The sequence below is a fragment of the Mauremys reevesii genome, linkage group 9, assembly GCF_016161935.1.
Source record: "Mauremys reevesii isolate NIE-2019 linkage group 9, ASM1616193v1, whole genome shotgun sequence".
NCBI lineage: Eukaryota > Metazoa > Chordata > Testudines > Geoemydidae > Mauremys > Mauremys reevesii.
This window is the reverse complement of record NC_052631.1, coordinates 84647755-84660804: the sequence shown is the minus strand read 5'-3', so window position 1 is coordinate 84660804 and position 13050 is coordinate 84647755. Positions and strand designations below refer to the sequence as shown.

Sequence of the window (13050 nt, the reverse complement as noted above, 5' to 3'; positions counted from 1 at the left end):
GCCCACCCAGGCCTGTGCTGCCAGCATGCCCCAGCCCCTGGGGGGCAAGCCCATGCCACACAACACAGACCTTCCCTGCCCAACACTCCCCAACTCCCTATGGCCAGAGGCCCCCCACACCCACTATGTCCATTCCCCCCAACCTACCCACAAATGCAGAGCATCCTGCACACCACCACCCCTTCCCACAGCCCCCCCAACTGCCAAGCACCCCCCACAGAACCCCACTTCCTAGTGCCCCAACACAGATCCTCCCCGCCCTTCACTGCCCAGCACCCTTCCCCAGCCCCCCCAGCTAGGGTGACCAGACAGCAAGTGTGAAAAATTGGGATGGGGGGGGGGGGGGAATAGGCACCCATGTAAGAAAAAGCCCCAAATATCGGGACTGTCCCTATAATATTGGGACATCCGGTCACCCTACCCCCAGCCCTGGCTCCCCGCTGCACGCACTGGCCCTGTGAGGAGGTGACTGCGTCTGTAAGGCTGAGCCAGCAGCGCAACTAGGGCTGGGAATCGCTCTGGCCCCTCTGGAGTGGTGTGATCAGCCAGGGCAAGGCCTGCCCTGGCCAGGGTCCCTTAAGACACACTTGCCTGGAGGGGCCCAGGCAAGCCCTCCACACTGTTTCCCCCCACTCACACACCAGGCTGAAACTGGCCAGGCTGAAAGGAGCAAGTGGTGGGCAGGGGGAGCTAGCCTGGTCTCAGGACACACTGCAAGCAGAGCAGGCTGGGGCCTCTTCTGAGCATGTGCCCGGCTCCCTGGAGCCACTGTAAACCTGGCAGTGGCTGTTACAGGCTGTTAGGCCCAGGCTGGGGAGAGACAATGTGAGTGAGGTAATATCCCGCATTGGCCCAGCATCACAAAGCACTTGTCCAGTTCTGAGAAAGTGGAGTGGGCAGCTTGTGGCTATCACCAGAGACGTTGGTCCTGTCAGAGATATTAGCTTGCCCACTTTGTAAGAAGCTGGAAGCAGGAGCTTTGGTAAAATGGGGCTTGAAGTGCACCCCGTGGCAGCCCAGTCTATGTACTGCTAGGCCTGGACCCCTTGTGACATCCCCATGCACATACTGGTGGATACACCGTTACATGCCGCCATGCGTTTCATCTCTGCCACCCTGCATCTGACTCCACTCCCATGGCTTCCAGTTCTGAGCAATATTGATCCTCCTCCTATCAGATGAGAGGTTGCCAATAGCAGATTACTAGAGAAAGTATGCGCCAACTCAAGCCTGCTGCTGCACAATGACCTTTTTAAACCGCCGGCTCCGTATTTGCCATCACGTTGCCCATTATGGTCTCATCTGTCACCAGGATGTTAGGGCGGAAACACTCTGGCGAGAGGAATGGATGTTTTATAATCCCCAACCAGTCCCTTGGCACCAATCCCACAATTTGTCCACCTGGTTTTGACCTGCCCCATCACCAATGGTCCCTGTTTTGAACTAGACAAGGTCTCTGTGCAGCCAACTAGCATCAGTGGGGCCTTCATTACAGCCCTTTGTATAGCTACAGCGCTACACAGCCGATGACGTACATCGTCAATAAGTGCCTGCCGACTAGGTTCAGCAGTGTCCTAGAAGAACTGCAGCATGCCACTGAAGATGCCATTGCTTGGCTGGATGCCTATGCACACGCTAAATGAAAATAGTGCACTAAACAGCGGTGATAGGTGGAGGTAGGGGTGTTCTGCTCAGGATAATGAGTTTGTAAAGACTCTCTTCTTTCACCAGAGAGACCACAGGCACACAGACCCCACTCTGAAAGATTTAGTTCTAGGCCGTTTGATGTTCCATGCTGTGTGTGTGAGAACTCAATAGAACTAATTCTGCCACTTCTTTTTAACACTGTCACAGCCTGTGTAAAAAGTATTAATACATAATAAATGCATTTAGATAGGGTGAGACAAGGTGGTCTATCTTTTACTAGACTAACTTCTGTTAGTGAAAGAGGCAAGATTTCAAGCTTCAGGGAGCTCTTCTGCAGGTCTTTAGTAGAGGTGTTCATGTGCAGAACAAGTCCTAGTGTATTACACATTAATATGTCCACAGCACTGGAGCTAGAGTTGAAAACATATATACTCTGAGAAACTTGCCTTCTGTTCAAGTCACATTTCTAAGTACTGTATTATCTAAATATACATGTTCAAAGCCCTGTCCAAATATGCACACAATGATCCACTGATTACATGCTCTGTTCTCTGTGTTAGACAGCAGTTTCTGGAGCACCTAGTGTTCATTTATTTTTAGAATTCTAAGCACTGTAAAAATCATGTTCTTTCAGTCTTCGGGTAGAAACTAAGATGAATTAGCAGAGAATACTGATGGTGGATGCTGACTCCTTTTACCACGTGGGGGCTGATGACGCACACAGTCAGTCCTGTCAATGGAACATCACAAGAAAAAAATATACAGTAACATTCAAGGATGTCAGTACCCATTTGAAACGTGTGCACACACATTTTCCAACCACACTCACCCTATACCTAGACCCTCCCAAGGAGAGATCTGACTCCTTACAATATGATCATAAGCCATAGAAGATTTCGTTAGTGATGCATCTATATCCAGAGTTCAATTCTGTATGATAAAGGCATTTTATAAGTGTTTCAGTACCTTATGGAAAGCTTGCAAAGGCTCATCCATCTCTCTGACCACTACTCCATGGTAATCATCAACATCCAAATCATCCACTAATAATACTTCCAAGTACGATACTGAGCAGATCAGCAGTGAGTGCAGGGTTCTGGGGGCAAAAGTGAAGGAATTGGGGCACAGATTTTTTCTCCCCATCCATCCTCCCGGTTGAGGATAAGGGCCCATGCAGTTGGTGTAGACAGGAGCGCTTTGGCTTCCTTGATAGTAGGATTCTGTTCTGAGAAAACTGACTGCTGGGAAGAAACAAGGTCCACCTGACCAAGAAAGGGATGAGCATCTTCAATCACCGTCCTCACTCAGTTGGTGAGTAGACTTTAAACTAGGTTCAAAGGGGGAAGATGACAAAAGCCCACACACAGGTATTAAAAAAGGTGACCATAACACAGGGATAGATGTTGGGGGGTGGGAGTAGTCAGGGAAATTAAAAATTACAGTAGGGTCATAGGAACAAGAAGGATAGCAGTGGGGGAAATCTGCTCTACACAAATGCAAGGAATATGGGGAATAAACAGGAACAGCTGGTAGTACATAAACTGAATTATGACAATTGGTATCACAGATTTGATGAGATAAATCTCACCATTGGAATATCGGTATAGAGAAGCATAGCTTGTTCAAGGAGGATAGGCAAGGAAAAAAGGGAAGAGGTGTTGCATTATACATCAAGAATGTATATACTTGTTTGGAGGTCAAGAAGGAGTGCATACTGCATAGTAGCACTTTCAAAGGACAGGATGAAAATTCAAAATAACCTTAAACTGAAGAATTGGCCTGGTATCAACAAAATGAAATTCAATAAAGACATGTGCAAGGTACTAAGGAAGAAAAAAATCAAATGCAAAAATACAAAATCAGGGAATATCTATCTATCTATGGGGTTTATATCGGATCTGTAGCAAAGCGAGACTCACCGATGCAGCGCCTCCTGCTGGTTATGCTGGGAATTAGCTCTCCAGCTAACAGAGCACCTCCTATTGTCTGGTGTCTCACCTGACTTAGGGCCCCCATGTCTCTCCCGGATCCTGGTGCACCTTTTCAGCTGGGTTCTGCCCCCAGCAGTAACCCACAGTCTGGATCTCCCCTCCCAGGGGAACCTCAACCCTCTATCCCCATCTTGCCTCAGTGGCTACTGCCAGTTGTTATCTAGGGGCAAACTACAGTCTGTAAACCACTCATCACTGGCAAGGGTGGGTTTGGACCTGCTGCCCTTCCCTGCAGCTCAGTACCTCTCTTTAGGCCTTGAACAAGGCCTGCAGCCTGGGGCGTTGCCAGGCTGGAGCTCCCCAGCTCGCCTTTCCCCACCACTTCTATACCTCTGGTACCTTGCTCCCAGACAGCTAGGTCCTTCTCTCTGCACCGCTAGAGAGAGACTGACTTAGCTTCTGGCCCACAGCCCTTTTATAGGGCCAGCTGTGGCCTGATTGGGCGTGGCCACAGCTGTGGCTGCTTCCCCAATCAGTCGAGCCTTTCCTCTCAGGAGCAGGGTAGCTGCCCCGCTACAGGATCACAGATTGAATAAAAGTCAACAATGTAATGCAGTTGCAGAAAAAGGTTAATATAATTCTGGGGTGTATTAACAGGAGTGTCATATGTAAGACAAGGGAAATAACTGTCCCACTTTACTTGGCTCTGGTGAGACGCTATCTGCCGTAGTGTCCAAATTGTGAGTGCCACAATTCACGGAAGATGTGAACAAATTGGAGAGAGTCCGGAGGAGTGCAACAAAAATGATAAAAGGTTTAGAAAACCTGATCTAAGAGGAAAGATTAAAAAAAACGGGGCATGTTTAGCCTTCAGAAAAAATGATAGTCCCCCGGGACCTGAGAGCAGTCTTCAAATATGTTAAGGGCTGTTACAAAGAGGACTGTGATCAATTGTTCTCCATCTCCACTGAAGGTAGGACAAGAATGGGCTTAATCTGCAACAGGGAGATTTAGAACATTTTTCCCATTATCTAACCTGACTATAGGGCTATATACCAGCGACGGAGTCAAGGAAATTCATGTATGCGGATGACATTGCCATAGCAGTTCGTCAGACAAGCCTCCATACCATCAGCTGCACCCTAACCCCGAGATCTTAGCACTATGGCTGATTATTTCCAATGCTGGAAACTTAGGCCTAATCCAAAACAAAAAAAACCTATGATAATTGCTTTCCATCTGAACTATAAAATGGCTAATACCAAACGATCTGCAGTTCTGCGATGAGAGCATCAGCCAAGAAGCTAATCCAAAGTATCTTGGCATTATATTGGAGTTTGACCTTTCGACAACACCTCGAGACCACTCACAATAAGGTCAGATCTCGTGTCACGCATATCAGAAAATTGGCCGGAACATCATGGAGCTTCAGTCCATGGACCTTACAAACTGCAACAATTGCCTTAGTATATTCTGCAGCTGAATATTGTGCACCAGTGTGATTTCACAGAAGTCACACTAAACTCCTTGACACTCAACTCAATAATGATATGCGCACAGTGTCAGAGATACTCAAATCTACTCCAGTTGACTGGCTCCCAGTCCCATCATGCATCCAGCTTCCACAGATTAGAAGAGCTTCTCAGACATCTCACTTTCTTATTCGTATCAATGCAAATATGAGGATCCCACTGCACCATGACCTGCAGAACCCGCCAAAGATGAGAATAAAGACCTGCAACCCATGGCATCGTATCGAGATCATTACACCCAACTTTGGTGTTGAGGCTCAATGAAGAGTCACATGGAGCACTTCAACCACTCAAAACAAATTGTCATTGATCCTGTTGAAGAACCACCAGGTTTTAATTTATGCTGGAAAGACTGGTGCAGATTGAATCGCATCAGGACATCTCATGGGAGATGTGGACAAACCCTCTTTAAATGGAAAATGAGACAAACACCTGTATGCAACTGTGGTCACCAGGCACAAACAACAGAGCACATCGTATCTGAATGTCCCCTTCGTTCTTTTGCCGGGGGCCTGAAGACATTCACCAGCTCACTGCTGCAGCAATGTGCTGGCTATCAAACTTAGATATAAATTTGTAGCTGTTGCTACCTACCGAAGCCATATGAAAGAAGAACTATATGGCTTCCAACGAAGGTTGTGGAATCCCCATCACTGGAGATTTTTAAGAACAGGTTGGACAAACACTGTCAGGGATGATCTAGGTTTACTTGGTCCTGCCTCAGTGCAGGGGGCTGGACTAGATGACCTCTTGAGGTCCCTTCCAATCCTACATTTCTAGAATTTCTTTGTTTTTATGGTAAAAAAGTGTGAAGAAACGAAACAGTTCTTTTCAGATTGAACAAAATGGCTTATTTGCAATTAAGTTTCTGACAACTTTTTTTATTTGAATTTTTTTTTAGAATTTTTGGTTTTGTTACGGGAAGAACAGGATTTATTTTCTGATTTTTCACAAATGCAAGCAAATGTAGAGAGTCATTTGCCCAACTCTAGTTGTGAGGATGAAATCCATTATGGAGGGGGAGACACTCAGTCAAAACAGCCATAACAGTAAACAGACAGACCTCTTCTGGTGGCATTCAGGCAGCTCCCAGCATTCTTGTTAAAGGCAAAGAGTTCTTGCTTTTTCTCTTGCCCCGCTTCTATAAACGGCAATCCATAGTGGTCACAGTGAGGCTGGCCTCTTCTCTTTAGATCCTACTGCTATGTAGTCTTACCTATTATGTCTTTCAGTGTTTCAAATGAAGATGAAGAGATGAACACACCTCTTTGACCAAATTCATCTTCCTAGGTTACTCCCAAACCACTAGGCCTCCAGGGGTTACTCCTTAGTTCATGTTTGAAAGATTAGGATTTGTACGTAGACACACAGAAAACGAAGTAGAAATTGGTTTTAGTCCCCACCTTTAAATAATTTGATGCAAAGAGATGTGAACACTTCTTTTGAAATAAGAATGTTCTATGTTAATTTAAATTGGTAAAAAAATAAGACCTCAACAAAATAGGACTATCTGAAATAAGTGTGTCCACACACAGACTCGCACCAAAATAGCTAAAGGTGTGAATTAAAACCAATGTTGCTAGTTTGGTTTCAGTTTGTGTGTAGACAAGCCCATAAATTCACCACCACAATGACTAGAAATGTAGGTTTCATCCCCGCACTAAAATGCACAGACCTACGTGCGTGGCACCCCATTAATTTCCATGGGGACCTGCACCTGCAGACCTGTTGGCAGGATTCCCATACTAATGTTTTTTTAAAGGAAAGCTAAGGACTCAAGCCTGCAAAGATTTAGGCTATGTCTACACCACACACCTTAAAGCCATGCCCCTGTAGTCATTCTTTGTCAGCATGAGAGAGCTTGCCTGCTGACAAAATAAAACCACCTTCAACGAGGGGCAGTAGCTCTCCCGTTGACAAAGCACTGTCCACACTGGCACTTTTTGTAGATAAAACTTTTTGACAAAAGTTTTACCGACAAAAGTGCAGGGTAGACAAAGCCTTGCATACGCGCTTAATTCTCCACACTGTAAGCAGTCCCAATAAAATCAGTGGGACACCTTACCATGCAGAAGTTACGCACCTATGTAGATCTTTGCAGGATCAGAGCCTGAGGGTGACCGAGAGGCCTTATCAAGCAACTGTGACTTTTTCCACAAAAGACAGAAATATTTCCTAACCAACAATGCCTTTACTTATACATTCATAGAGGCAGGGACAAAGTGTGCATAATGCCGGAAAAGCAATCACAGGAATGGGAACAGAAAGAAGCCCCAGGTGAAGAGGTGTATTTTGCAGGTAGCAAAATGTTAGAGGCAGTTCTATTATTGTTTTTATTTTAAACGTTGTGTTTGGGAGATTATACTGTGGAAGGCAGATTAGCCAGTGAACTCAATGGCAACCCTCCACCACATTGCCTGTCATTTTTGTGTCCTTGCATCTTTCATTCTGAGCCCTCTGAATTACGGCAGAGATCGTTCTGGCCATGCACAGTACCTGCAGAGATCTAGGACTTAGACTTAAACCCTGGTCAGATCAAAGTGCCATGACCTCACACAGGGGCCCTCAGGTTAGATTTCTTCTCTGTTTAGGATGCTTCAAGTTCAATTTTATGCTAGTTAGCAGTTTATTTTGGATATGGGGTGACTACATAAATGAAAGGTTCCAGTCTGCAATAATACCATCTGATACCTTTTACCCAAGAATCTCAAAGTGTGCATAACCTATATTAATTGACCATGCCCACAGCATCCCAGCCCATTTTATAGCTGAACCGAGGCAGAAAGTTGAAATTACTTGCCAAAGATCAAATAGTGTGGCAGACCAATGGCAGAGCTGACAAAAATAAAAAAAATCCCAATTCACAGTAAATCTCATTCCCAAATAAGAGAGTCACCTATGAAATTGGAAAAGGGGAGCAAGGTTGAAACAGCATGTGGTGCCAAACAGATGGTTCCATAATGCCCACTCACTACATGTGGAATATCTAAATATGCTGCAAAGCAACCCTACACTTGGGTGAATGAAGAATCCTTTCTAAAGGCCACATGTTTTAAGCTTTATAGTGAAGCACAACAATACAGGGATTAGCAAGCAGTCAAGTGCAGCTGGCAATGATATTTTTCCAACTTCACAATAGAAGTATTAAAAATGTAATTCTAGAAAGTACTTTAAAAACCAGGCACTGAACATTACATTTTGACATTATAATTATAAAGTTGAAGGCACAGTCTTGACAGAATTATACATGTAATATTACATACATATAGGTGTAAATTTAAAGAGACATAACAGTACTAAAATTAGTATTTCACAGAATTGTTCACCATTCCTTTTCTGATACCAAACTTAATAAAAAAGATTTCTCTAACATTAAAAATATTTGGTGGGAACTTCTGGGTTTCTTTGCCAGAAAACAAAATATTCTTAGTGGCTCATGTAATTAAACATTGCCCTGCTTCTGTTCTGACTTTGTTGGTCTTACAGCTCCTTTTGGTATGAAACTGATTACATGCAATAAGAGGCATGCCTGTATCATTTGTAAAAGTTTACTGGTAAATCCAGTGTAAAGTGTCAGACTGATTATTTTCAGGGCTTTGTTTTGGTTTTTGTAAAGTAAACCAGAGGTCTTACATATATCTAATGACAGTACAGGAAATAATAATAATAAATAAACTAGTTTGATGCATAGTTTCATTTGTAACTGAATATCTTAAAATGGTTTGATGACACAATCACATGATTTCAAGATGTCCGTAGACAGGAGTAAAGTATATTTACAGAAAAAAATTGCACAATTTACGTGTGCGCAAACATTTTACCTTTTATGCTATTTCACCTGCACTGTACATTCAAACTGGAAAACATTTTGGTTTTTCAACTTCAAGCACAGCATGAAATATTTTATTTACAAGGCATCAACATAACATTGTAAAATTTCAGCAAGTTCCCACACAGATGTTTACCAGGAAAAAAACCTGTTTTCAAAAAGACCGACTTTCTGGATTTTCTGGACCAGATGTACAATACTGAGTATGTCAATGCATTCAAGTGCAAAACAAATTTCCAGTCACCTGATTAAAATAAGAGGCTTCTTAGTATTGGATACCACAGTGCATGTGCAGTAATGGGATCAAATACTGGTTTCAGTGATATAGAAAGCATTAAAGGGGGCCTTTCATACAAGGAAAACTTGCAGATTTAACCATATCTATTCATCTTAAAAACTGAGTAATAAATTGGTCTCATTGCCATCTGTTTGCTAACTACCAACCAAGAGTTTAAAACCAGGATTTGTCCCAAGTGACCATTCTTGATTCTTGAAGTAAAAGTCTTAATTTTGATAGTTTTTTCCATGCAACAGATGTCATAAGCATAGGATTATTAACCTGTTCCTGCCCCCACATGTCAGTGACAAAATTCTCATTTTTGAGTTGGTCAGGGCCCAATCATATTTGTTGCAGGATCAAACAGAAGATGACCAATTACTAGCATAATTCAAAACCAAGTTCTCTTGTATAAAGAAACAGGCTGCTGCCATGTGAAAGTTCTTCGGTGAGAAAACAAATCATGCAGAATACTCCCCACTGGACCTGCTGAGTCTTGCCAGAAAAAGCCTCTGAAAATGAGGGTAGATGAAAAACAAAACTGCAACCATGGAAGCAATTTATGTGATCTTAAAGCAATAAATGCTACATGGCAGTAATATATAGGTTTCTACATAACAATTCATCCACTAATCAGAAATAGCTGTGCTGCTCAAGACTGAGAACATCACCTAATAGAATGTCTTTACCATAGCATAAATTAAAGTTGCTTGACACTAGAAAGGACAAATATAGCTATAATCTAGATTGAAATATTTCTTAAAATCTTATCAGTTTGTGATCTCATGAAAACAAATTCCTGAATGAAAATTTGGTGTTTTCCTACTCCTAATTTTCTCTTTAATGTGGAAACAACAAAAAGTTATATACTGCACTGAGCATTATGATATGTGTAAAATACTCTCTGATCACACTTTAAGGACAACATATTCTGCTGCACAAAACTTCCTGTTTTCAGATTTTGATATTTTCCCTTATGAAGTGAAAATTATACAATATATCAAACATTTGCTTTTGATATTTTACATACATTATGTGTGCATTATCTGTGATTCTCAACTTAAAAACTAGAACACTAACATTTACTGTTCTCTGTGTCTATTCTCTGATAGATGCGCTGACCTCTCTGAAAAACACAAATGAGAATTAAATGCTCACATCATGGATTAGACTTCATGGTATAGTTCCTCATAATTATTTACCTAGTAAACTGCTAAATAGCTCTCTCAGCAAAGGATTTCAAGAATAAGATTTGCAGATTAGCCAATATTCCAGGGAGGTAAATAGGTGATAAACACCTAGTTGCTTTTTCAGTGAGAAATTTCGTTTTTTTTATGATTAGCAATCAAAAATCTGATTTTTGAGAATTCAGTATTGTAACAAGTGAAGGTGGACCCAATTCACAAAGTCTGGATCTGGATATTTCCAAATTGAGGTGGTTGGGAACCAGGGTTTTGGTTCAGGGTCATCTCTGGTACACTATTAACATCTTTACAAGCAATTGACATTAGCTCAGTAGGTAGTAAATGGAGCAAACGCTGTGTGGTAACATTACCTAAGTGTGAAGGCGTAACCGTAAAGATTACAATGGTGAACCTTGTAACATCAGTATGAAACACTGCAGTTCATTTAAAGGGAACTGGCAGCTGCTGATAGCATTCAGTGTAGTTATTACTGGTTAACAGACTTTTTAAAAAACACAATAATTCAGGTAGTAGCACCACCCTATTACTTCCTCAGATGAGCATGAGAGAAATCTCAGGTGGTGTGTTTTCTGAGCTAGCAGAGGCTAGGAGAGGCAAGACATCAACCCATTGTGTGTGTACTTAATGTGCTTTCTAGCACACAATCTCAGTCGCAGGAGTGTATTGGGACACAGATGTACAGAGAAAGGAAAGAAGTTAATCAGGGAGAAAATGGTGGGGAAATAAATCCAAGCTCCCTCAGATCTCTCTCTCTACGTATGACCACGATCCGGATCAAGGGAGAAGAGATGGTAAGGGATTTGGGTAAAAAAAACCCCCAAAATTATCTAAGATTTTGCAGGACATATAGGTTATAAATGAGAGTAATCCCAAAAGTTATGCAATAAGGCACATCCATTTGCAAATGAAGAGCACTTTCAGTGTTTACAGCTGTGGTCATCAACATCTTTGAAACAGCAAACATATTAACCACGCTACACATCAAGAAACTGTCCCCAGTTGCCTGCTGGTCAGTCCTCTATTCCATTTCTGGTTCCCCTGCGTGTTTTCTTAATTCTATTTCAGAATTTTCTAGAAAAATAGTGTGACATTAATAGCTTCTTAGTGACATTATCCAGCTTCACTTGCAGGCTCCAGCCGCCACTGCCCTTTCTTTCTTTGCCATGCCTGGTTAAAATATCCTGGAAGGTCACCGCAAATAAATGGACGAGCTTCAGTGTTTAAAACATGAAAAAATATTTTCTTTCCTGTACAATTAGGCAATTAAAACCTAGAGAAGATGAGAGGAAAATCCTTAAAACAAGTCAGACCTCCAGAACTTATCAGTGCATACAGAATTCTAGCCAACTGTATCTTTTTAAGAGCTTTTTATAATGCTGTGTCTTCTTCCTCTCTGAAATCTCCCACTAGAAGTGAGTGCTTATCTGGTTCACTGAGAACTATGCTGTTGAGGGAGCGTTTATCTGAGAACAGGGAATTTAGCGAGGCTCTACTATAACTGATGATTTGATCCATTAGGCTAAGTTTGGGAGAAGCTGTCCCAGTATCATCAATTCCAACATGGACACAGATTTCCGAACGGCTCTTCTGTCTCATATAGCCACGGGCACGGAGCTCATATTTCTCATAACTTGGTTTCTTGTAGCTAAGGAAAAAAAATCCAGTATAAATTAGTTGGCAGTAACTGTGAATAGAAACAACTCATTGTGGAAAGAAACTACTGCAGATGCGCATGTACAAATCAGTACAGTTAATACCCACCGTCATTCATAATTTGAATACACAGTGCAGTGTTAGAAACTTCTAATTTCTCATCTTTTGGTTGATTCTAATACCAAATGAGAGCTTTATTTTAAAAGAGTACACAGAAGGGGAAGGGAGAGCAAAGCAGATTCATACCACTTCTATTTAACAGATTGACTGGTGTTGAAATTCCCAGGTACCCCCTGGTAGAATGCATCTACAGGTTTTGTTAATGGAAGAGGCATTATGGAAGTGTTCTACTATAATTAGGAAATCATCGCCTTTTCTACCCATGGCCCTTTGACACCAGCACTCGCTGGTTCCCACACTATATGGTATCATATCCACCACAGCTCTCCATTGAAGTTGGCTGAGGGGTAAGAAATAAAACAAGCCATGGCATTTAGCACAGTATTGTTTATTGCAATAGTTCATACTGTTAAGTCCTCAATGCCAGTAGGTGTGCTGTTCCCAACTGTGTTGCATCATAGCCAAGTATCTGTAAAAAAGCCAGCATGATCTGGCAACAAAACCTCCCACAGATTTTCAGTGACAAGAGTTATTACATACTAAGTGCACTACTGGTTTTTATAGTTCCCATTATGTGCACCTGGTCGGGATGCAGTTCAAACTCACTTGTTTAACAAAACTGCCTGACATATTTTGGATCAACTGGCTACTCCGATGAAGCAAAACGGACAAAAAAGAAACCAAGGAGGAAGTGTGTTGAGAAGGTGATCGGCCTGAAAACAGCCACTACTAAAGATGGACTTGCCTGAATTCCAGAGCTAGGATTAGAGTTTAGGAGTCTCTAACTCTTCGTCCTGTGCCCAGTTCACTAGACCCCTCTGTCTCTAAACTAAGAGATCTGTGACTGCAAATTAAA

At 42.4% G+C, this 13050-nt stretch overlaps 1 protein-coding gene across 2 annotated transcripts in view; it reads right to left on the bottom strand.

Moving 5' to 3' along the window:
• Positions 1-6034: 6034 nt before the first annotated feature.
• ATP7A (ATPase copper transporting alpha) overlaps positions 6035-13050 on the bottom strand; it is a 61600-nt gene continuing 54584 nt past the window's right edge. For both annotated transcript variants that reach the window (XM_039488333.1, XM_039488335.1), the window contains exon 23: positions 6035-12066. In XM_039488333.1, the coding sequence (XP_039344267.1) occupies positions 11790-12066 (277 nt within the window). In that variant the 3' untranslated portion in view covers positions 6035-11789. The remainder of the gene's footprint in view (positions 12067-13050) is intronic.